This window comes from Agrilus planipennis, unplaced genomic scaffold (genome assembly GCF_000699045.2).
Source record: "Agrilus planipennis isolate EAB-ADULT unplaced genomic scaffold, Apla_2.0 scaffold51, whole genome shotgun sequence".
Lineage (NCBI taxonomy): Eukaryota > Metazoa > Arthropoda > Insecta > Coleoptera > Buprestidae > Agrilus > Agrilus planipennis.
Genome location: NW_020438915.1, coordinates 1,562,596 through 1,587,735, shown reverse-complemented (window position 1 = coordinate 1,587,735; position 25,140 = coordinate 1,562,596). Strand labels below are relative to the sequence as shown.

The following is a 25,140-nucleotide window of genomic DNA, read 5'->3' as shown; positions in this document are numbered from 1 at the left end:
ATTAATTAGTATTTAATTGTGCATACAAAAGATATTAGAAAACTTATAGTTCTTCTTTGTTGATTATATTTTTTTAAAAGTAGCTGAGTACGATTTTGTTCGAATGCAAGAAGGATATAATTTGATTTGATAAAGAGTTTTTGAAGATGTATAATCCTTATAAACACAAGAAAAGTACAACTTTGAAATTAGGCGTAGAAATTTCGAAATACTTTACAAGCTGAGGCTAGCAGCTAGGGTAGACTTAAAACTTTCCAGGGCAGGCTTAGTCATTACATTTAACTACTACCTTTACACAGTAGCAAGAACTATTATGTATGCTCCAACTTGTGGTACAGTGTTCTTCCATGGAAAAATTTTCAATCTTATTAGCGCGCTATACAGTCTCAACAAATAACTGACTTAGAAAGACTTTGTATATATGCCAAATACTTTAGTAGCAGCAAATATACACCAGATGGCGTTAAACTGCCTTTAGTTACATATTTTATTGCAATGTATAAAGCTCCTAATTTATGCAAAATATTATGTTTCCTTTACAAAACATTGCAAATTTATTGAACTTTATCTATCATTAATGATGATGTTATTCCTTTTAGTAAAATAATATACCATTTATTTAATATTGGTTTATTTTTTAAATGTAGTTGCTTCATTTGCGTTACATTAATCGCTAGTGTATTACCCACAAAGAAACGCGAAATTAATTAAATATAATTTATTCCTACAGAATTTACAGGACATTGTTAAAATGAGCATAAAACAAAAAAAACATTATCAGTCTATCACAGAGGAATATCCAGTAACTATTGAAACATGATACAGTTTAGACAATAAGTTTACATAATATATTTCTTTACTATTAATTGATTTAGACAAATTCAAAATAAAATTATAATAAAACAATATATTAATATTCCTATAAAAATCATACACGTCGTCGTGACCGCCCACTTCGAGATTTCGCAGTATTAGATCCTCCCGAACCGATGCTGAACATCCCTGGTGCGGGAGCGTTAAAGTTTGGGACGTTAAAGGGTTGTTGTGGCGCACCGAAATTGGAACCTGCAGAAAAATTAGGAACTGGTTTATTGGGATCGTTGACTGATCCAAAAGAGAACACACCAGTAGACGGGTTAGAAACCCCGGAAACACTACCAAATGAGAAAGACTGTGATTGAGTCGTTGCACCAAATGCAGGCTGAGTACTGGAACCGAATGGTGGGGGGGCAGTTCCACCAAAACCAGTTTGGGTGTTTGGCGATCCAAATGCAGCAGGTTGCTGACTAGAACCAAAACTTGTTTGTGGGGCAGAACCAAATGGTTGTTGTGTATTCGAGCCAAAACCAGTTGCTTGGGTTGTTGAAGCACCAAATGTTGATTGAGGAGCAGATCCGAAGGCTGATTGAGGAGTTAAACCAAAACCTGAATGTGTATTAGTTGAACCAAAGCCAGATTGAGGAGTAGAACCAAAACCTGCTTGGGTAGCAGTCGATCCAAAGCCAGTAGCAGTACTAGAACCGAAACCAGTTTGAGTAGTGTTAGGTCCAAATGCATTTCCTCCAAATGCACCCGAAGCAAAAGTTGATGTTGCATTGGGATTGCCAAATGTAGAAGCAGACGTTTGCGTCACAGCAGAACCAAAAGTAGGAGCAGTAGTAGGAGGAGCAGAAGTTCCAGAACCAAAAGAACTACCGAAAACTGAAGAAGTAGCTGGTAATGTAGAAGAACCAAACGCGTGAGTGTTGGAACCGAAGGTTGGTGTTGGTTGTGAATTCGCTCCAAATGATGTGTTTGCACCAAAGGTGGGAGCTGAACTAAACGCTAATGATGACTGAGTGGTATTTGGTGCAAATGCTGAAGTAGTACTGGAATCAAATGTTGAACGTGCCTGAGTACTTCTACCAAAAACGGGTAATGCCTGCGTATTAGAACCACATGTAGTACTCGTAGTTGGGTTTGAGGAACCGAACCCAGGTTGGGAAAACTTGGAGCCAGATGTAAAACTAGTACCAGTACTACTATTACCAAAAGTAGACGACGTAGTTACGACCACAGTACCGAAGGACGAAGTAGTTGCTGTTGGAGCGGTAACACCTCCAAAACTTACGGTACCAGTAGTACCTTTAAAAGGGGTTGAAGAGGAGGATAGAGTGTTTCCAAAAATATTTGGTGTCGTTGTAACTATTCCAAAAGCTGGAAGAGCAATAGAAGTAGAAGTATTTGTACTGACAGCAGTTGTAGTACCAGTAATACCACCACCACCACTACTACCACCAACAAAACTGAATGAAGGAGTTTTGTCAGTACCAAAACTAGGTGCCGAATTTCCACCACCAAAAGAAAAAGTTGTAGGTTTAGTAAACGTTGAAGTAGTGGGAGAAGAGGTTTTTGAAACGAAGCCGAAAGAAGGTGTGGCACTAGGAGTTGTGGATGACTGTGTCATAAATGAACCAAATGATGGTGCAGCCTTTGTTGTTGGAGTACTAAAAGGTGAAATTGTAGCAGATGATGTTACTCCAAAACCAGGCGACTTAGCTGGAGCAGTCGAAGTCGTTGGTAAAGCAAAAGGTGAAGAAGACGCAGTTGAAGCGTCATTTGATTTAAATAGAGATTGTGGCATACTTGAAGTTACGTTCTTCTCAAATGGCGAAGATTTTGATGGACTTTTGACAAATGATGCTCCCCCAAAAGGCATCACTGAAGAGGTTGTGGTAGTCATACCAAATTGAACAGGTTTTGTGGTTGAAGGGGGAGTAAAAGTTACTGGTGGCATATTTGATGTCGATGGTGTCCCTAATTTTTGAGTACCTCCTGCTTGTAAATTAAAGTTAAGGCCTGCTTCTGATTTAGGAGGTGTAGAACTCTTTGAAGTTTCTTGTTTGTTTACAGTAGGAAGCTTTGGAGGTGTTGTGGTGACAGCAGATCCAAATGTGGTACCAGAAAATTGAATTATTGGCGCAGGGAGTTTTGAAGAAAGACTTGGAGAATTTTGTTTTGAAACCGTCACATTGGTGGGACCCTTAAATTGTAAAACAGATGAATCGGAAGAAGAGCTTACTACGGGAGCGAAGAAATTGGTTTGGGGCTGAGAAGCTGGTACTTTTAAATCGAATTTAAAACCACCAGGTTTGGATGACGGAGTCTGGTCAGCTTCTGAACTAGTTTTAGGCTGAGGGACAATTTCGAGTTTTGAATTATCTTGTATTTTAAACTGGGTGTTTTGAGGTTCTTTTTGTAAAGTGTTTGCAGTAGAGGATAATACGGGATTTGGTAGAGAAAACGTCGAAGTTGTTGTTGCTTGATTGGAAGCAGATATAATAGTGGAAAATGTAGTTGGAGTATTCAAAGAGGTAAACGTAGATACGCTGGTGTGCGTGGATTCTGAAAATGGTATTTGCTGGGATTTGGATGTTGATAGGTCATCAGAAACAATTTTTCTTATTTCAACAGTTTCATTAAATGTAACGTGCTTTTCTTGTTTCGATTTATTAGCTGGCGATAAAATTGAATGTGCTTCTGAAGATCCCTCTATGCTTTCAAAATCAGGTGCCTGACCAGACAAAGCACCAAGGATAAGGGCAAGTCTTTTCTTTCTGTTTATTTCTAGTGGTTTGTCATCAAAAACTTTAAGAGGTGGATTTTGTTGTTTGGTAACCATTTCAGGTGAATCTTCTTTACTATTTTTCATCTCAATATCTTTTGGCGCCTGTTCAGACAACAAGTCGTTTGTAGTCTGAGTCTCGACACTGTGCAGCTTCAGAACTTTGGTAGATTTCTGAGTCTCATACGAATTGTCTAAAAAAAAAATGAGAATTATCTTATGTAAAATAGAGTTTTTATTTTATTTTATGCCCTACTTTTTGCTTTTCTCTTTTTTCCAAGCAATTCTCTTTCAAAAGCTTTATCTGAAGAAGTTAGTGAGGCAGTAATCGGATCCACATAAGGAATGGCAGGATCAATTCTCTTCTTTTCGGAACTCTTTTTTGTCACGTCGTTTGTTTCTTGTAAACTCAAGTCTTCCTTAGTTCTTTTACTGTTGGTAGAAAAGTTAAAGTTGTCACTATGTTTCACAGACAAACATGTTCCATTCTGCATTATATTTAGGTCCTGAAACGAAAAATTGTCATGTTATTAATATTCAGTGGCCAAATTCAGTAAATTACATTATCAGGGTGTATCCTTTTCCTAGATATCTCCTTTAGGGCATCTAAAACACTGCGAGTTTCTGTATTTTCTGCAGGCTGTGGTTGTTTCTCTTGCATTATACTTGGTAAAATTAATTTCCTCTGCTCTGCCTCATAGTTAGCAGCATCTGTATAAAATTAAAAGCAAATTCTTATTGATAAAACTAAAATAACAATTAATGAAATACAACAGTAAAAAGAAATAGGATTTATGATAACACAAAAGTAATATTTAAGCTTCCAAAATACCTGGCTGGGCTATATGTACTGTAACAGTATTTGGCTTGGCAGAAATAACAGGTAATTCCTTTTTAAATAATCTAACAATTGGGAAGGCTCTTTGAGCTTTATATGTTGAACGATTGTCTCTTTCTTCTTCTCTGGCATTGTAATCGACAATTCTGCTGGCTAATCCATAACTTCTTGAATCAGCATAAGTACTACAACATAAAAAAAAAAACGTTAACAATTAATAATGATCAGTAATTCATCAAAATACCTTAAATTTAAATTTGACCAAGTTCTGGAGGTACTCTTGGGAGATGCCTCATAGTTATTATCACCATAACCTTTAGCTTGATGGTTCCTTGAAAATGAAAGTCTGGATGAAAAAAGTTGTTAGATTAAAAATTCTAAATTAATTCCTTATACACTTACCTTTGCCGTTCTGCAGGTGGGGGAGTGGATATTGGACTGTTTAAAGGGGTTGAAGTTGCCTTAGCAAAAGTTCTATATTTTGGTAGTAATCTTGATGTATAAATGGGCGAAAAACATTCACTTTTCTCACTCCAGTTATAAAAACTGCCTGATGACGATTTATTAAATTTATCCATGTCCCAAAATGAATCCTTGTATGTGACAGAAAACTTGCTAGTTGGAGGAGCACCCTTGTGTAGTATTGTCAACAAAAATGTTTTAGTCTTGTGCACAAAACGATCTAGTAAACTAATATTTCCATGAAAGTCGTTAAATATTATGAATAATATACCGGCACCAACAATTGTAAATATGTAAGTAAATGAGGATATCACATATAACACCAAAAACAGTAAGGCAACTGCACACACTTTAAGCATTTCTGATTACAACACATTGTGAATTTTTATCACGAAATTTAATAGCTTTTGCATAACAAAATTAAGTTTCCAGTAGTATCTTTCTTCCGTTAACCTATTCTGTGTCGTCAGCCAAGACCGTTACAAATCTGTAGTTATCTGTAGTGAAGTGATGAGAAGTCACTTTTTCAATGAGGTACTGTGGAAGTGTTTAAAGTATACGAATCAAAATTAGCAAATTCATAATTAATCGCTGTTTAACGAAATTATGAATTATTTTATTGATGCATCTTTAATCGACAAATGTTTGCCTTCAAATGTATGTACTTTCTGTTTTTATTTTTATCTCAACATGTGTCTCATATCACATTGAGTACAGATGTCAAAGTATGAAACATGACCTTTTTTAAATTTAAAAATATTGATGGAGAATGTCGTTAATACGAAAAGTACGTTTTAATTAATTAATAAAGTGTTAGTGAGTGAGTATCATGAATAAACTTGATTTGGATATAAGCAACTTCATTAATATATCTAAGGAAGAACTGGAAAGTAAATACAATGTCCTCAAAGAGAGTCATAAATCCTTGCAAGTGGAGCTTGAAAGCAAAAATCAACTTATATATGATAATAAGCGTCAACTCCAGGTTTATGAGCAGCTAGAAAAAGATTTTCACCAAGAGATTGAACTGGTACAAAAGTTGGCCAAGTGTGAGGTTGAAAAGTATGAAATAAAAATTCAAAGGTTGGAAGAAAATGTGAGTGATTTAAATGATAGAAATCAGTATTTGGAAACATGTGTCTTTGAAAGAGAAGAAGAAAAGGTGCATCTTGAATTTGAGCTCAAGGAGCTGGTTGATAAGATTTCCCTGAGCAATGAAAAGTTAGAAACAGTGGATGATAATTGCCAAAGAGAAATCAGAAAATTAAAGGAAGAAAATGAACAGTTAAAGAAGGAGAATGAAGAATTGCTTTTAGAGGTGAAATTACTGAAAGAAGAAATCGCCACTTTTGAAGAAAAATATGAGGTAATATATCATAAAGGTCATTAATTTGAGGTATGTTTGCTAAAACATTTAATGTCGTAGATTGCAAACCTAGAATTAGAAAATGCAAAAGAGAATCTTTCCTGCAAAAAAAGTGAACTTGCAGAATGTAAAAATGTTTGCACAAATTTGCAAGAAGAAGTTGTTGTATTAAAAAGCGAATTGGAGGGACTAAGGAGTAAACCTTTGGATACAGGGGCAAAAGGAAATTCTCTTTTTGCAGAAGTGAATGACAAGTTGGTGTAAGATGTAAATTTACAAAGACATTATTTAAAGTGTGACATATTTTAGACGACTTGAAGTTCAAGACAAAATGAGCAGAATGAAACAGAAATACCTAGAAATGAAGAGAGATTATGGTAGCAAGCTTCAAAAAATTTCTGAATTAAGAGCAGAAAATCAAAAGTTAGCCCAACAACTAGAAGAAAACAACAAATTACAAAATAAAGATTATGAATATGTTATTAGCACCTTGAAGTAAGTGAAAAGTTCTGAGGGCTTCATAATTTTTTATTGTGTTCTCTTTTAGGAGCCGTGCAGCTACTTTGGAGGATCTTTTAGAAAGAACTAGGGCAGATGCTCTTCAGAATCAATGCATGGCTGAAAATACAGTCGATGACGATTTTAAATTTATACAAGACATGATGGAACCAAAAAAGTAAGAAAATGAATTGTTTTGATTTAGAATTTTTAAAGAAGGATTTAAAAAGATTTTGGTAATTGTTTTATCTAAGAACCATTCTTCAAGAGGTGCACCATCAATTAACAACTGGAACAACAGACTATTAATGTTCTGAAATAGCGAAGCTTATTTGGCCGTTTAATAAAAACTAATTATGGTGTTTGGCCCTCTTTACATCTTGAAATTTCTAATATTTTTTGCATTCAACTTTATTGTCTAATGAAGCAATTCTTTTAGCAAAGAAATTGAGGAGCTAAAGGAACGCCTTAAGTCTGAATCTCAGTCAAAAATATTAACTGCAGTACATCTTAGAGACTCAAATAAAGAGCTTCGACAATGGAAAGCGGTTGCTGCTCAGTTAAAATGCAAAATAGACGAATTGGAGTCGAAAATCTCGGAATTAGAGCACCTCAAAGTTCCACTGAATCTTGAAGACGACGTCTTCGAAAATGACGATGGTAAATTGTATCATTCATCAGGTATTCGCCACAAAAGACATAGCACAAAGATGTTGTGTGATGAAATTGCAGAAATGAGTACTTTATCAGTTGTTATTTCAGACATAAAGTCGATTAAGCTACCCGATGATAGTTGTAGTGAACGAGAGATTGAAGAACAAACTTATTCACAACCGAATTTGAGGAATATCGATTGCTCGCGAAACAGTAAAAAAGCAATAAAGAACATAGAAGGTGGCGATTTATCGTTAAACGCAACTTGTAGTAGCTTTAATACTTCTTCTGGTGATAATAAAGAAAATGTTACAGCTAATTCCCAAAAAGATTTAGAGTCCAATTGTAAAGACAAAAAAGTTGTAACATTTACAACAGAGACTGTCGAAAAAACGAATCTAAAGCAACCTTTACGAAAAGGGGGAAGAGTTTTAGATACAAAGACATGGTATATCCCAAGTAAATCTAAAAAGTAGAATTGTAAATGTTGGGGACACTTTTACCATTTTATTCTGCTAGATTTATTGCTGTACCTTTTTCATATTTAATGTTAACTAAAAACATTCTTATTTTACTGAATGTTCTTTAGTTTTTATTTTATTTAAATAAAGTCTATGATTATTTTAATAGTGGTTTGTTTATTTAACAGTGAAACAAATGAATAGATACTTAACTAATTGATCAATGACCTACATATTACGAAATGTGTATTCTACTTATCTTTGACGCTTTTTTCATTAATTAAATATTCAAATAAGTCGTTGATACCACTGAATTCAGTTCTACTTTGAGGAGGGTCATTTTTAGGTATCCTGGGTAATGCTTTGCCAACTTTATGGCGAAATTCTTCAAACTGCAACATTAAACCACAATTAACAGTTAATACATTTACTAACACTATTAAAGATATACATTTTGTGCTCCAGATAATTTCCATATACCATAAAATAGTACTCCACAGCCGGTGAATGCATATAAGGTTCCCCAGCTTAGAGCTTTAATAGCTAATGCAGCACCACTCTCCTTCATTTGTGGGGATGTTGCTACTATTCCTTGATTAAAATACTTGGTGTCATGTCTTTTAGCAGCTGCTACAGCACTACTGAAGCCAATTAGGGCTGAAATGCCTGCCACACTTGTGAAGAAAAGAACAGCTATTAGAGAAAATTTTACTTTAATATTTTTAACAACAAATTCTACGCTAGTATATACCTTTGATTTTGAAATTGTTGTCTTTGTTCTCTGTTTTAGCATCTGTGGCTTTTTGAATTGAATTTTCCATATTTTAAGACTAAAAAATTGAGGTTAAAAATATAGGTTAGGTGGGTTTTAAATGTCATGAAAGTAATGTCTAACGTAACGATGGTTGAAACGGTTATTTAGTAGCAGCCGGGATAATACGAAAAATAGCCTTGTAAGAAATTGAAAAAGGTACTTAAAATTTTAAGTAAGAGGGTTCACGAAGCAATGGGAAATTTATAATAGCTTTAACATAAATAATGCTTTGTCCTTTTGTAATCATTATATTTACTTGAAGTAGTTACTGTGAAACTCAGAAATTTAACTAAGAACTAACAACAGAATTTCAATCCAGGCACTGTTTTATGATATATAAATATTCAGTTCAGTGTATTTACAAACAGCGTGATAATAACAATACTGTTCAATTTATAAGACAATGGAAAACAAGGAGTAAAGCTAACTAACATACGAATTCCACTTTTTTGTTTGGAATAAAATTGCCATAGGTTGTTGAACAAACAACTCTCTTATTTAAAAATTTGCTAACAAATCTAGAGACGAACGTGCTCATAAACAATTTTCAAAAATTTAACGCTTTATATGTATAATAGTATTGTAGAAATAATTACTTTAAAGGTTTCTAGTTAGAAGAGTTATTAATTTGCTGTACAAGTTCAATGTGCAATTGTTCTAACCAGATTTGATATTGCAATATTATCGACTAATGTTAGGTATATTAAACTTAGATTACGTTTATAGGGGTTCTTAGGGTGTTTTCTTAAACAAATTGGATAATATGCATATTTGTGTAACAAAACCGAGTTGATAGTTTTTATTATATTTTACCGACTATCATATAACACCGTTACTATTTATAATGATATATTTACTGCTTTGAGAGGGTAGTAAAATCGAATTTATGCGTTAAATTTTCGAGTAAACAGAATTTGCGATAGCCTGTAACTTATGCGATTTAAAAGTATGAATTTGTATAAGTATTTAGCAACCACTCGGAGTATACAGAGAGAATGAACTACAGTAAATTTACTTAAAATTTAGATTCTCTTTTCATTTACAATGTAAACTTCAGTAAAATTTAATACACTCTACGTTTATAATTATGGTAACAGTTCTTAAAAATTGAAATATACAAGACAATTACCTTCATTAATCAATCACAAACACGTTTTTATTTGAAGTTTACATTTAAAAAAAACACAGGGCACTGCAACACAATTACGGTCCTTGTTAATGACTAAAGAAAATTTACAGTGCCATTTAATGGCACCTCCTAGGTTACTGGGAGTAACTTTGAATTTCATGCTTATGGACTCTAAATATTATTGAAGCACCCTGTACATAAACACGTATCATAACTATATACATATTTTTTATATATATATATGTGTGTAGAGATAACAATTAATATTTGAATTTTATCACATGCTTTTTAAAGTTTTTTTTTTGTTTTGTTTGGAAGTAAACAATAAAACTTACGACATATTAATCGTAATACACTCATACAATAGTATCATCGCGAAGATGATAATATTTCTACGTAAGTCTTTTCAAAATGGATATAGAAGTGTATCAGAGTTTGAAACAGTTGTTTTTGTCTCTGTTAATTGATAGTAATACACATTTTCTTACGAAGTAAGCACGAAATACTGTATAGTTTTAGTATAGACATACATAAATAGTTTAGAATGTGAGCTTAAAAACGACCCCTTTAACAATAAAACAGGTGAGTCTTAAAACCGCATATTGAATGTAGCTACAGGGTGTAGTGGTATAGATTTAATTCGATCTTGTTGACGCTCTGTGTATGCTTGATAGTTAAAATTGATTTTATTAGTACCTATTACAAATTAAATTCAAAATCTAAAACTGATGTCGACATCCAAGGTGTCACTTTTAATTTGAGACTAAGTTTAAATAAAATTTACGTTTTATTTAGTCTCCAATTGAGAACAACATTATGGGCATCGAAACGCGTTTAAGATTTATATGATATTATATAGATTTTGTCTGTCATTTTATTTTAGTTGATAATCATATTTAAGTCAAGCAGGAGAAAAGCTTTATATTTATCTTTAATTTATCTTACAAGATTCTGCACTCAAAATTTTTCTTTGATGTAATTTTATACAAGTTGGAGGTATGTATTTTGGTTTTGGGTTCCTCTTTTTTGACTTAATAGTCTTAATTTAATTAATTAATTTTTATTGTAAAATTTGGAAATATAACTGCTAATAATATTTATTCATTTAAACACAAGTTTACATACCATATTTTGAAGTAGCATTTTAAAGGTCCTTTCAGTTCATTTAAATTGTACTGTCAATTTAGGGAAGTTCAACGATACGATTGCAGTTTTAAGACTTTCAACTACATACTTATACACTTTACGAAACATCGTTATCAGTCATGTAAAAATCACTTTTTCATTAATAATATTCAATATAATATAATTATTAATTACCATGTCACCTTGAATAACAACCAGATATTTACTAATAATTATAATTTACAATATGTCAATATCATTTTAAATTCCTATAACAAGTGACGGGACTTTGCTTTTTGAAAATTCTTCGCCGAAAGAAAGACTTACTAGTCGTCCCACGTGGGGAAGGCATTGTCACTTAAGAAAAGCGAAGTCCCTTGACCTTTGCCTCCCGTTGAGGAAACGTGCGACTGGGGTGCCGCATCTGAAATTACCGATCTAGTTGTGTTGCTTTTCATATTGTACTGCTGCTCCACCTGGAACTGTTGATCTGTTCCTGGAGCGCCGCTCCACTGCTGGGTGGTGGTACTCCAAGGATCCGCTTGATTCCAGGACGTATCCCAGTTATTGTAAACTGGCTGGGGTTGGTTCGTACTTTGAAAAAAGTCAAAAAAATATCAAAGGATATTCTATAGTTGCCTTAAGCTTTCCAAGCTCCAAATTTCTACGTAGAATTGTTGCAATTTTTAGCGAAAAAATAAACAGTAAAAAGGTACCTATAATTTGGTATAGTTGCAGCGGTGTATTGCGGCTGATAATTCATTTTATCTGAGTTTCCATGGTCAGTGACTGTAAGTTCAATGTTTTGATCTATTTCGCTCCCTTCTTCAAGGGTGCTATGTTTTATACCGTAGTAAAAGTACATTATGAAACCTAAAAAACATTTTTAACAACAACTTTCTATATATATATTTATTGTATATGACATTTAAGTACCTAAAGTCATCCAAATAGTAAATCGAACCAACGTTAAGTAAGAAAGTTTAAATATAAGGTAAATGTTAACAGTAACTGCAATTGCTGGTACAAATGGTAGACCAGGGGTCATAAACATGACAGCGTTCCTTTAAAGAAAGAACGATATGAAATGGTTAAGGTAATGATGATAAAAACGTATGTTTACGTACCTGTTTTGGGGTTTTCGCGATATAGCTAGTAAAACGCCAATGATAAAGAAGAAAAATAGGAATAAGAAAACGGTTGTGGCAGTTGTCATATTGTGCATACCCAACACTATTATGAGATCAAAAATAATAATGAAAATGTACAATAATCCGACCATTTTCATTACGAACATTCCGGACTCTTCGGTGGGGGGTCCGGTGTCTACCCAGGGAAATATTGCTGGGAAAAGGTATGTCGCGGCCTAAAACCAATCAAAATATATTAAAGAAGACAATGAGGTATTATTTTTGTAAAACCACGGCAGATTAAAAACAAATGTTTCTTTTTAATTGCATCTAACAAATACCGTATTTGTAAACTAGGTATATCCACCTTAAATGATTATTTTAAAGATTTATAATTTACAATTGATGATTGTTCTTTCAAAAGTATGTTGGAGTAACCTTTGTTATTCAATTAAAAATTTTAAACCATCAATTTGTATGTTTATTCGATTAAATATCAGCGATAATAATGCATCGTGCTGTGGGGTTACTCGCTTGACGCATCGTTGATCTCTCTTAGGTTAATGCCGAAAATAGGTCGATTTTGAGCGGATTATGAAGCGAATTGTTGCCTATCACAATAGAAATTCTAATTATAGTCTATTGTTCATTAATAATTAACATTTTCAGTGGTAAAATTTGATTTACATTACTTTTTATAGCTGTTGAACAGTCCACTTTCAATTTAAGACGAAAACAAAAACTGTAATAAAAGTAGAAATAATTTGGTATGTACTAACCTGAAGTCTCCGCCCTATATAACCCATACTAGGTCCCACAGTGGATCCAATGACTCCCCCGGTACTTGCAGTGCTGCCACCCCCATGTAACGTACCTGAAATACAGTATTTCATATTTTACATGAACCAATGTTCTGTAAATGCTTAACATTCACCATAAAACTTATTTTCCGTTCGATCCGACACCAAGAATTGGTCATCTCTCATTGAAAATTCATCTTCTTGATCTCCCGGGTACGTGTCGTCACTATCAGGAGAGCTAGGAGAAAATAACAAATAATAAATCGGTTTTTCTTGGCTGTTTCAAGGGGTTCGATATTATATTTCTGTTTGTAAACTAATTTATTTGTAGCCCTTCTGTACTTAGGTATACATATATGCTACAATTTGATTGAACTTTAAATTTAAATAAAAAACGGACAGACAGACACACGAGTGATCCTGTAAGGGTTCCGTTTTTCATTCGGCCGTACGGAACCCAAACCCGAGAACCAACTGGACATTACAGTTAATCCTGCTGTAATCTATAAGTAAAAAACTATTTTCTGTATTTTTGCAGAAATGTTTCTTAAAATTTCGTTTTACCCCCCGAAAAATGACCCCCATGTTTAAAATTAGTTTATTTACGTTATGCGTCCGTGTTTTGGACACACTAAATTTCAATTAATTGGTCCAGTAGATTCGGAGCAAATTTACTGCGACAAAAGGACAGACAGACACACGAGTGACCTTATAAGGGTTCCGTTTTTCATTCGGACGTGCGGAACCCTAAAAAGGTCAAAAATTATTTACAATTTTGTAAACCTTCTACAAAAGGAGTGAGCAGTTTTTGTAGCTAAAAAATACAAATAAAATGTTTGATGAATAATGTTTGTTATTTGGGCACGATCATCAGGCCCTAAAGTCAAGCATTATTCAGATAACGCCGACTGTGAAAGAGTAACGTTTTTCATGTAAAGTACCTTCTAGTGATTCTTCTGACCATAACCCTTTGTGTTGGTTGAGTAGGGATAGGGGATGGGGATAAGGAAGGAACTTGCGATGACAGATTAGAATCTAAAGCTTGTCGTAGAGCGTCTGGCTGTAATTGATTGGTATAAAGACCCTGGCCGTTCGGAGCTTGGGAAATTGTCTCCTTTGTGGGCGAACCTTTGATTGGCGTACGAAGACTTTGTGGTAGCAGTTCCACTAAGTTTGTCGAATGCGGTTGATATCTTAGAATTAGAACGCACGTCGATACCAATGTGTACGCTAACAACGTACCTAAAATTGCGAAAAAAATCTAGAAATATTCGATTACATTGCGCCTGTTTACTTACCAATCGACATCATTTCAACAAGGACGTCTAAACTAATAATAAGTGCTGCAAGAGCAGCAGCTAATCCGCTGCCCAAAGTTGCAATAGCAGGCGTGCCAGTACTGGGCCACACTTGAGCTAATATTCTATAAAACGTTGTGACAAAAATTAATTGATTAATTTGATTGAAAAGATTTACCTAAAAATAACGCCGTCTTGAGCCATTGCATAAATGACTCGTGGCATAGGGAACATCGATCCAAACATGCTGACCGTAAGTCCCGCAAAGGCACCAATTGCGACAATATATTTACAATTGTAGGCCCCGACCTGGTCGAACATTTTTACTAATGCAGAGTTCTCGTCCACTTCAGTGTACGGTACTGAAATAGTAAAACATGGAAAACAATAAAATCCTCTCTTCATACATAATATTGGGTGCAGCGTATTTATAGATTCTAAGCTTTATGATGTCGTACATTTACATAAAATAAGGGGGTTGCTAATATTCTGTAACAATTTTTAATGAAATAATTTATTATTTTCGAATAACTGTAAAAATGGTGTATTACAAACTAAAAGAAGAAAGTACAACATTCCCTTCTGAGTGTAAATTACCACTCTATATTTCCGGAAGGGGTGGTGTACTTTGCTTTCGAGTTCCGTAAGCAATTTTTACTGTATCTCCGCATCTAAAGTACGATTTTTTCTGATTTCAGGGACGAGAATGTTCAACATAACTTCCAAGGTAAGAAATTGCAGTTACCGTTTATTTATGTTTATATTTTAATTCTTTTCGTCAAGTGAAATCATATAGATTTTCTTTTATAAATTAACAATAAATATCGTAATGTTGACCTGATAAATCATGATTTATTCAAAAACTTTCGAAAGGGGTGCTAAAAATATTACGTATCACACCCTTAATGTTCAACAGCTGTTTACGATAATTGATGTAACCTTTTTTAGAGCAAGGTAATAATTTTGAAGAGAAAAGGAATTTAATTGGAAACAATATTTCTTTTTTTTTTATTTCAACACAAACACGAACAAACAAATTAAATGAGTCGTTATTCTAACGTAAGGGTAAACAGAAAAGGATCAAGTCGTATTTCTTTTATTTTGGGTCGTTGAATCGTAAAGTTGGAATTACAGAATTACCTATTAAAGTAAGCATCATGGAGCTCGTAACGTACGCCGTTAATATAATTCCTAAGCTAGTGATAATTGCTAATGGGATAGACTTTTTTGGATTAGTTGCTTCCTCGCCGGTGGTTGCAATTATGTCGAAACCAATAAAGGCGTAGAAACAAGTTGCTGCCCCAGTAAATACCTGAAAAGCGAATTTCACTTCACACTAATTACACATGACAAACAAGCCAAATGTAAACAACAGTGGAAATGAAAATTTCGTTTATTTATTGCTTATATGTGAAGGTGTCTCTTCCTATTGAGCAAATGAATGTTTACATTTGCATCTCTTCAAGCCTAACAAATTGTGGCAATTTCGAGAATACATATTGGCTTAGTTCTCTACAACTTGTCTTATTTATGGTGTTTACTTTTCAGTAGTTGGTGATAAGGGAAAAATGGGGAACATTGGTATTGTTTATGTTTATGTATTTTGAAAGAAATCACAACTATGCTCGCGAACGTTTAATTTAGAAATTTGAGATCGATGTTCGATAGTAAATCCATCTGCTATATGTTGAGGTTGGAAAATATTTTTTTACTAATTATAAATAAAAAAAAGTGGAAGAAAATGTAATAAATCAAATAAAAATAAATAAACATTTATTTGACGTAAATAAGTATAAAGCAACCAACAAAAGAATGTCAAGTATGTAATAATTAAATTAATCCAAAATCAACACTTAAAAAGTAACACTTAAATTTATGGAGGGGATGCTCAAATAATAAAAAATAATAATTAAAGATATCTAGGGAATGTCACACTTATTTTGTGTTTGCAAACCCATTAGAATAATCATTCATATATTTCATTTTAGTTTATTTTAATGAAGATAAGATGGATTTGATTCATTAACACCTCTGAAAATCTAAGGACTAGTGTTAATAAATTTTCAAGTAAGAGATCATCAAATTTATAATGCCGCTGCAGAACTGAAAACAAAATTTCTCGGATTCTAAATGTCACTCCTAAAACTGAGTTTTGTTTTTAAATCAGCAGTTCTAAGTATTCTGTTTCACTGTGATTTCTTCTTGAAAAAGGACTAGGTATTGTACCTACATGTAAAATTTGTATTCTGTTGTTGACAGATGAAATTTTATACGAATTAAACTCATTTTTTTATATTACGGCTGTTTTTGTCAGCATGTCGGGAAATTTAGTAGACTACAATTTTCTTACCCCAGACCAGCCGTGCGGAAGGAAACCCCCGTGTTCCGTCCAGTTGGATGCCTTCACATAAAACAGACCCGCTGACATTACAAATACCCACACCGCTAAATTAATCGCATTGAGAATGTTGTTAAAAATTAAGGACTTCTTTACTCCCGCTGTTAACAGCAGCGTCATTAAAATTGTTATCACGAACGCTAAGAAATCCGGGGATTTACCTGAAATATAAGAAAAACAAATGACTGAAAGCAATTTGTTACGTATAATTAAAATGTTGGTATTGATCCCGAGGTAGTAAATCGCCAGGACTGTATAATATTAACTATTTTACTTTTGTGTTGTAGTTCAATTTGGGAATTCTTCTGACATTTGTAAATTGAACATAGACCAAAAAGTTAAATTACAAATGTTCGAACATATTCCATGGTGACCACAGACTAAATTAAATTCTCTGACTTTTATAGGTTTTCCAGACATCTAATTTTATAATTCCCTGACTAAGTTTAGAAATATTCAATTATATGTATGGTTAATAGACAACTGTATCTAAAGAACATTACCTTAATAACGGGCAATAAGTAAGAAATTTTCATGCACTTTTTTGTTTTATTTATACTTATTAAATAAATATGAAAGAGTAGTACTTTTAGTTTTAAAAGCTAGACAACGTATGTAAAACATAAATACTCTTTTATTTATCTTATTTACTCTTTAATTTATCGATTTCATCATCTATTGATAAAATATCTCTACGACTAGTTTCGTCTAGACCTTTCCCTTTATCCAGAATATTTTTCAATTGCTGTTTCTTCATATATTTATTCTTAGTATCAAGGTCATCTAATTTTTTTTTTTTAAACTTTCATTCACAACGACTTCTTGCATTTTTAACCTACTGTTGTTATTTCAATATTTTCAATTCCAACATTTCTTAATTTATCGTAAATTAATCTTTGGACAATTAGTGAATCTTCTTGAAAATTTTCAATTAAGCAGTATTTGTTGATGGAAAATGTACGTTCAAGAAATGAGTTACCGTGAAAAAAATGTAAATATAACTTTGATGTTTTTCCTGATTTGGGAGAAATCCCTTGATTATTCCCTGACTTTTCCAGTAAATTGGAAATCCCCTGACATTTCCAGGTTTTCCAATTTTGTGGCCACCATATATTAGGTCGTATAAACCTTATCTGGTTGAAATACACAAGTACTCATGAGGTATATAAATAATGTATCAATTAAATAAATACCAGCCGTTGATGCAATTATTGTAATGTCGACATTTATTACGTATTTTAATTGTAATTGTAATTATCCTGGTTGTCCAGTACACTGTGAAATCCAAAAATATTTCGTTACTGTCAAACCTACGTTCGGTTTTCAATTACATGCAAAAGTAATATCGTGCTCCTGTACTTCAAAGACAAACGGATTGTGAAATTTTTTTATTGTACCTAAGTATTGATTAAATGCCTCTTTGTTCAGAATTTCGAGTAAAATTTTCCGTTTAGAGACAGACTGATTATTAGAAGCAGAATTTCAATTAAAGCAGGAGTGAATTCAAAAAAAGATTCCTTTTAAAGCAAATTGGTAGATGTTTTTTAATTAACACCACTAATGACTGAATCTTAAAATCGTTTAAAATACAAGAAAAACATTTGTTTGAATCTTAATTAAATAACACTATTTACAAGTTTTACCGATCGAGTTGCTGTAAATAATGGTCTTGTTAATTGTAAGATTTATTTTGATAATATAATTTATTTCTAGTTTTAGTCATCAACATCATTAAAGACAGTACAACTGTAGGGATAGATGTGCAAAGGCAAAAGATTAGTATGCTTAGATTTGCAGATGATATAGCCGTATTAGCATCTAGCAAGGAGGACCTAGAAATAGCTTTAAATAAAATGGAAGCAGTACTGACAGATCAGTACTGTATGAAAATAAATAAAAGTAAAACTAAAATACTGGTATGCAAGGGAAGAAAAAGTAGGGAAAGAGCGAATATAAAGATAGGAGACGAAAAATTAGAAGAAGTGGCTGATTTTAGATACCTAGGAAGTCAGATAAGTGAGGATGGAAGGAGTAGTAGGGATATAAAGCAGAGGATAGCGCAGGGTCGTGTCGCCTTTAATAAAAAGAAGTCACTTCTATGCTCGCGAACGGTTAATTTAGAAATTCGAAAAAGGTTGTTAAAGGTGTATGTTTGGAGCACGGCGTTGTACGGGTGCGAAACATGGACAGTGGGAGCGGCGGAAAAGAAAAGGTTAGAAGCGTTCGAAATGTGGTGTTATAGGCGGATGATGAGGATATCGTGGGTAGAAAAGGTTAGAAATGAAGAGGTATTGGAAAGAATAGGAGAACAGAGGACTCTATGGAAGTCAATAAAAAATAGGCGAGATAGGTTGGTAGGACACCTTCTCAGGCATGAAGGTCTAGTCAGAGACATATTAGAGGCAGAAACAGGAGTTAAGAGGGGTAGAGGTAGACCTAGATTAGATTACTGTTCGCAAATAGTTAAGGATGTGGGCTGTTCTAGTTTTAGGGAAATGCGAAGTTTGGCTCAGGATAGGAAAGAGTGGAGGTACGTGTCCAACCAGTCTTAGGACTGACGACCTTATGATGATGATGATGATTTTTAGTGTGAACTTGCTTCTGTAATATCATTAATGATACTTAAAACTACTATTTGTGGTTCCTCAAAAATACTTATAATGATTTAGACATTTTCTTTTACTATGAAATAGAAATAACAAATGAAATTTACCAAATATGGTTCCTAAACTTTGATAGACTGCATCAGAAATGGCCCCGTTCATTAAGGCATCTAAACAAGCGCTAAGGGCACATGCACATGCGCTTGTTCCAATCAGGTACTCCAAAATCATATTCCAACCTATTACGAACGCTATGAATTCTCCCACTGTTACGTACGAGTACATGTATGCAGAACCCGTTGTGTGGGGCACTCTCACTCCAAATTCGGCATAACACGCCCCTGGAAATTAAAATTCCAATTAGACCATTTTCTATCATCTTTATCGATAGAGTTTTTGGAAAAAAATAATCGAAATACATCCAAATATCATGAATTTTTTTTATTAATAAAAAGCTTTTACCCTTGTCCTATCGCATACGTATGAAAGTTCATCGAAAATAGAATAATTTGATTAAATAGCGGTGACCAGGATTATCAGAATAAAATTAAAGTTTCTAATTCCTAGGTTAAACATATACTATAAGTAGAATGACAGTTAATACTGTTCAACTTTATCGAGATGAAAACAAATATCTCTGTCCTTCGGGAACAGTACTTTTTTTCTGGATTAAAGGTACCCTATGTCCTTCTCTGTGGCCTTGACAATATGTCTACAAAATTTCATGATAATCGGTTGAGTAGTTATGGCGTGAAAAATAGTAATATTGATTAGAATATAGTCCGGGGGATTCCCCAATTCTTGAGTACTCAATTGCGCCGGTGCGTTGGGTTGTTTGGTACAAACTGTGTCACAGTAAGACTTTTCTAAAGTTTCTTTCCCATTAAAGGTTTCTATCACCCGGTCGTACGCATAATAGAACCAATTTTGGGCTGTCAAACACCTTTCCTAGCTTTTCTAACACGCCTTTTCATTAGTGCTTATTCAATGAAATCAACGCGCACGAACCAATTTCCCCTGTTAATGTGCAATTTCAGAATTCATTTTTCTCATATTGTTTGTCCGACATTTGTTTGAATAGAGAGCCGCGTACAATGGAATGGCAGATGTTCGTTTATCCTTTTTTTCCGAGTGTAAAAAGTTGTGCGTTTTTTCACAGCATTTGCTAAAATTATACTGTACTTAACCTATGGAAATTTCATCATTTATATGTATAAAGAGTAAAATAATTCGTAGTGGTCTGTATTCTGTCGAAACTGCCAGACGCGGATCGCGATTTCGATCTTTTTGGATCTTATCAGCGCGTCGCAGGCAGCTTCGACCAATATAGTACCAATAAGTACTAATAAGTACAACAAAAAGCCTACCTATTGAAAATTGAGATTGTATTGGGGTAGGTCGTGTGTCCTAATTTGTATTATTTATTGATTACTGCATTTTTTTTTCATGAATAACAATACATCAGTATGGCCGAACTGTAACAATTTCTGTCGCTTATTGGTACAATATTGGTTTTCATTGATGATAAGTTATTAGTATGAATTAACACCTTATAGACATTTAGTATTTATAAATATTAAAGGTTCGTTTCAACGGTTTCAATTCAACCCTTTCGTTAAAATCCGTCAACCAAGAATTAGAATTCCATTGGGTTAGTGTTTCAACAACTTTTTTAACGGGACGTAACGTGGTTTGGAACGTTAGAGAGGGTGTCATATAACGGAAAACTCGCCCGAGAGAAGACATGAACCATTAACCGTAGTGGTTTGGCCGGATATCCGACACAGCTAAAGCCGGGTTCCCGATCATCCGGTAGTAATCGGTGCATATCTCTACTTTGTTTTGATTATTTTATTTCGAAAATAATTACGGTTTGAATCTAATATAGTACTAAGATTCTCCAAGACGTTCTAGACGTACCTGCTAACATTGTAGCTCAAAAATAAATTAAAAAGTTTTTAAGCACCCAATATCCACCTACGCTGTTGAAATTGTTTTCCTTAATTAAATTCAAGGACTTTAAAAAACATTAAATAAGTTTGATGATGCCGCGCGTAATAAAGAATACAATTCTCAAAGCTAACAAAACGTTTTAAAAGTACAAATTTATCTGTACGTAGTAGTTGTTTTCGCGATTGTTTCAATATTTAACAAATTACATAACACGATACGTATACAACAGTCTATTGTATGTTTCTATACCATTTAAAGCAGTTTGTAATACTTGGGCTTATTGCATACTACGTAAGAGCAATTCTGTAGTAGCATTTGTACTTGTGTGTTATAGAAACAAAATTATATCAACTTTTGTTAAAAGAATATAGGAAACTTTTATATTGTGAGTGAAGAATTTTGACTAAAATGTAAGTTATAACTATCTTATGAAGTTAATATTTCAGTAGAAATTTGAAATACTGTTATTACAAAAAAGGAATTATGTTCTTGTATGTAATTACGAAAAGGTATGCGATGTCAGTTATTCAATCATATAATTGAAGCGTTTCAAAAATTTGTATTCTTTACAATACGTTAATAATAATTTTACACAACTTGGTTTTTCAACATTTTTAGCGTTTGTATACTTTTTTTGCTATCGATATGTATTTTACGGATTCCAAAATATTTAACTGATCTATGTGCTCTTTAATTTTGTAAATGGGCAATTTCACGAGCTTTGGCTATCGTGGGTTTTGCTGAATGAAGACCATTAGTCTTTCTTTTTTTTATGCTGCCCTTATTATTCTCGGATAGTGTCCCCAGAAAATACGTTCGGTTTCTCCCAAAGGAATGGTATTGATTTGTTGAAAGATGAGTCACATGAAAACTGGAGTTGGCTTGTCCTGTTTATTTCTAATGTATAGTTATTCATCGTCCTGACTGCAGGAATAACATCTACATAGATATTAAAGTTTTATTTTCCAGCATAAAATGTATCAAATGTTTATATCCCTCTAACTGCAATCGGGATGAGAAGTTAGACAAAACGGCTACAATGTTTTTAAATATTTATCTACATATTTTATTTTTATGTTTATGTTTTCATGTTTCATGTTTGATGTTCGATGTCTTTGAGAGTCATTTCAGGGTGTTCTGTTTTCGATTTATTTCTAATTGTCTTTTCAAGTGGTAAACTAGCAATTCGTAGTTCTATAAAATTACGCTAACTGCTTTATCGACCCCTTTATGTTCCCTTTTTTCCATTTTAGCGTTCGGTTGTTAAATTGGAAGTAGTTAAAAGATTTTCTTTCGACATATGACGTCTTTATCGATTTTGTACTTCATGGGTTAATTTATTGACAATTTTTTTTCGGTTAGTAGGAAAAATATTTGGAAAGTAAGTATTATCTTTCTTCAAGTCAAAAGGTTAGAATGATATTTTGTTGAAAATATTCTTATTAGGGTATACGGGGTTCGTATTCTTTTTATCATTCGTACTCATCTCTTTTTCACTTGCACCATCCTTCATAGAGTTAGGATTTTTAATTAAATAACGCCGTTATTAAGCATTCTGAAAATTTATAGGTATTTTTGTAAATTAATAAATAATATATGCTCAAATTTTCATCAATTCTTTCTTCAAGACACTTGGAAGAGTTCTATTATGTCTTGAAATTATGTAGATAGTTAATTATTTGTCTTTTAAAGTGTTCTCCTGGTGAATTTTGAAGGGATTATTTAAACGTAAAGCTTTATCCTCTGTTATTTTTTTATATCGTCTACCTCATCCGTACGTTACCCCTAAAATTTCCTTTTAATTACTTTCTCTTCTTAAAACATTTTACTTTAAGTCATTATAAGTTTTATGTTGAAATAACTTCAGTGGCAACACAGAAGGTGATTATTTAATTTGTGTAAGTTAATAAGGAATTAACTAATTGCTTTTATATATGTTTTAGTAAACTCTGACAACAAGGCTCTTTTTTATGTGTATAGTTTTTGAATGTTTTGCCGGTTATTGCTTCTTAAAAATGAAAAGAAGATAGGCACTTTTACCGAATTACCCACTTCTATTTTCAATTTTAACTTGCAGCTTTATGGACGAAAGTAATTTTAATTCCTGGTTTTAATTGAATTTTATACGAAAGGTTACGCATTTTGAGGTTGTTATATTTTAATTAAAACTTGCAATGTGTTTAATGGGAAAGAAATGTAAGTTACAAAGTGTCAGTTTCAAAGACAATCAATGCTTTTTGTACAATCTCATTGTTCATCGAATATCATGGAACTTGTACCTATGTATTGTATACCTCACCTTTTATAATACGTATTTGCTTTTCTTCTTTTGATAATCCTTCAGTAGTTTACATTATTCGTGTTCGTGAATTTGAATTATCATTAGCTTAGAGAAGGAGAAGAAGAATGAGAGCGTTATCACAACATAAGGGTTCCGTGGATCGTGCCGAAACGGACCCCTAACAAGAAAGAGTAGTCCAAAATAGAGATTCTTACCTGAAAATATACTAGCAACTGCTGCGATGATAAAACTAAAAATTACTCCGGGTCCGGCGGATCTTTTTGCAACCATTCCAGAAACCAAATACATCCCTGTTCCCACACAGCTACCGACTCCTAAGGAAGTCAGGTCGAGGGTTGTTAGGCATTTCTGAAAAAAAAAAAACGAAAAGTCGAGCGGAAGCTAATAAAGGTCCTTTTTCGTATAGTGAATAAAATATCACGATTGAAGAAGTTTCTTTGAAGTATTTCCAATTGAAATTCATATTTAGGTTTAGGCTAATCTACGTTAGTGCAATTTTTGTTCGAAGTTGCTCATTAAAGAATTGAACTATGCATTATGGAAACTTCGCGTAATATGACCAGGATATTAAGTATGCTAAACCGTCTTATTCCATCAACGTATTAAACTTTTGATTATGTATATGTTTGTATCTATAGGTAATTTTTTTTTCCTAATGAATAGATGCTTATTACACTTTAAATACGTAAAACATTCGTTAGCATGAAAAAATCTTACTATATCTACTTAGACATTAGACAGAAAAGTTTATTTAACGATTCGAAAAGGAAAATAACGACCATGGGTGACGTTGTTGTGCATTAGCGTCGCTATAAATAAAGAAATATTGCTTCGATAAGGTCTGTATGAAGTTGGGGTAAAAAGTAACTAGGTGAAAAATGAAGGTTAACGGTACTTTTACGGGTTAGAGACGTAGCAGGTGGTTTATTTATGGAAGGGTTAAAAATACAATGAATTTTTTATAGCCCTTTTTTTCAAAAATATAAAATGAATAAGTTATAAATTAAAGAACGTTTTTATTATGTGTTTGTGATTTTGCTATCGGCTCGCAAACTTAGGAGAATCTTTTTTGATAAAGTTATAATAAATAATAAGAAAAATTATTTATGTATGTAACACGTAAAAGTCAATTTTGAATTTTCAAATCAACGACAGATGTTCCGTATTTGAAATTCGTCTTTGGATCTCTCCTACCCCCTTCGTCACGCCAAGTCACGTTTCCAGCGAACCCCCCCCTAACAATACTACGTCACAACGGCTAGTGCACCCCCTCCTTATAAACGATTTCTTGTGCGATTAAAAATAACAGTGGGAACGACTGTCTATCGTAATGAAAAATTTTAAGAACTGCCACATTCTTGTCTTATATCTTCACGAATAAAATAATTCGAAGTGGTCTGTATTATGTCGAACCTGCCAGACGCGGATCGCGATTTCGATCTTTTTGGGTCCCATCAGCGCGTCGCAGACAGCTCCGACAGAACACAGACCAACTTTTACCTGCTGTCTTAACAGCGCGTTTTAGAAAATACTACAAATGGCGCAGTAAACGCCATCTGTAGCACGATGCTACATTTTAGGATTACGTTTACTCCAACAAGGTCCACTTGTGTGGATATCTACTTGATGAAAACGAATCCCGGCGTAGCCAACCTCAACGTGATAGGCACGTTAGCTTAATCGAATAAAATAATTCGAAGTGGTC

The 25,140-nt window shown here is 33.4% G+C and overlaps 4 protein-coding genes across 10 annotated transcripts in view; 1 reads left to right on the top strand and 3 right to left on the bottom strand.

Annotated features, from left to right (window-relative positions):
• Nucleotides 1-687: 687 nt before the first annotated feature.
• On the bottom strand, nucleotides 688-5,407 carry LOC108733067 (nuclear pore complex protein DDB_G0274915). Of its 3 annotated transcripts, XM_018464106.2 has the most exons (7): nucleotides 4,845-5,407; nucleotides 4,687-4,788; nucleotides 4,437-4,627; nucleotides 4,167-4,315; nucleotides 3,861-4,110; nucleotides 1,126-3,798; nucleotides 688-1,065 (listed from the first exon to the last, which is right to left on the bottom strand). In XM_018464106.2, the coding sequence occupies exons 1-7, from the start codon at nucleotides 5,261-5,263 to the stop codon at nucleotides 929-931; spliced, it is 3,921 nt and encodes a 1,306-aa protein (XP_018319608.1). In that variant the 5' UTR covers nucleotides 5,264-5,407; the 3' UTR covers nucleotides 688-928. The 3 variants fall into 3 exon arrangements, with proteins under 3 accessions (XP_018319608.1, XP_018319606.1, XP_018319607.1); XM_018464104.1 differs by having other exon boundaries at nucleotides 688-3,798; XM_018464105.1 differs by having other exon boundaries at nucleotides 688-3,798; nucleotides 4,687-4,773.
• Nucleotides 5,408-5,437: 30 nt separating this feature from the next.
• On the top strand, nucleotides 5,438-8,051 carry LOC108733068 (protein Spindly). 3 transcript variants are annotated; one of them, XM_018464110.1, is made up of 6 exons: nucleotides 5,438-6,270; nucleotides 6,331-6,524; nucleotides 6,580-6,765; nucleotides 6,818-6,946; nucleotides 7,208-7,449; nucleotides 7,531-8,051. In XM_018464110.1, the coding sequence occupies exons 1-6, from the start codon at nucleotides 5,734-5,736 to the stop codon at nucleotides 7,896-7,898; spliced, it is 1,656 nt and encodes a 551-aa protein (XP_018319612.1). In that variant the 5' UTR covers nucleotides 5,438-5,733; the 3' UTR covers nucleotides 7,899-8,051. The 3 variants fall into 3 exon arrangements, with proteins under 3 accessions (XP_018319612.1, XP_018319611.1, XP_018319609.1); XM_018464109.1 differs by having other exon boundaries at nucleotides 7,519-8,051; XM_018464107.1 differs by having other exon boundaries at nucleotides 7,208-8,051.
• LOC108733069 (transmembrane protein 242) lies at nucleotides 8,041-8,751 on the bottom strand. The gene is made up of 3 exons (XM_018464111.2): nucleotides 8,635-8,751; nucleotides 8,335-8,576; nucleotides 8,041-8,275 (listed from the first exon to the last, which is right to left on the bottom strand). Exons 1-3 carry the CDS (start codon nucleotides 8,702-8,704, stop codon nucleotides 8,135-8,137), a joined length of 453 nt encoding a protein of 150 aa, XP_018319613.1. The 5' UTR covers nucleotides 8,705-8,751; the 3' UTR covers nucleotides 8,041-8,134.
• Nucleotides 8,752-8,992: 241 nt separating this feature from the next.
• Nucleotides 8,993-25,140, bottom strand: part of LOC108733047 (probable cationic amino acid transporter) — a 48,597-nt gene continuing 32,449 nt past the window's right edge. For 2 of the 3 annotated variants that reach the window (XM_018464075.1, XM_018464074.1), the window contains exons 3-15: nucleotides 23,630-23,783; nucleotides 19,291-19,521; nucleotides 16,530-16,738; nucleotides 15,320-15,491; nucleotides 14,358-14,541; nucleotides 14,180-14,304; nucleotides 13,823-14,123; nucleotides 13,016-13,119; nucleotides 12,861-12,955; nucleotides 12,079-12,317; nucleotides 11,888-12,015; nucleotides 11,668-11,824; nucleotides 11,278-11,545 (exon numbers count right to left, since the gene is read on the bottom strand). In XM_018464075.1, coding sequence (XP_018319577.1) covers nucleotides 11,278-11,545; nucleotides 11,668-11,824; nucleotides 11,888-12,015; nucleotides 12,079-12,317; nucleotides 12,861-12,955; nucleotides 13,016-13,119; nucleotides 13,823-14,123; nucleotides 14,180-14,304; nucleotides 14,358-14,541; nucleotides 15,320-15,491; nucleotides 16,530-16,738; nucleotides 19,291-19,521; nucleotides 23,630-23,783 — 2,367 coding nt within the window. Of the gene's footprint in view, nucleotides 11,546-11,667; nucleotides 11,825-11,887; nucleotides 12,016-12,078; nucleotides 12,318-12,860; nucleotides 12,956-13,015; nucleotides 13,120-13,822; nucleotides 14,124-14,179; nucleotides 14,305-14,357; nucleotides 14,542-15,319; nucleotides 15,492-16,529; nucleotides 16,739-19,290; nucleotides 19,522-23,629; nucleotides 23,784-25,140 lie in introns of all 3 variants that reach the window. The other variant, XM_018464076.1, reaches the window with a different exon arrangement.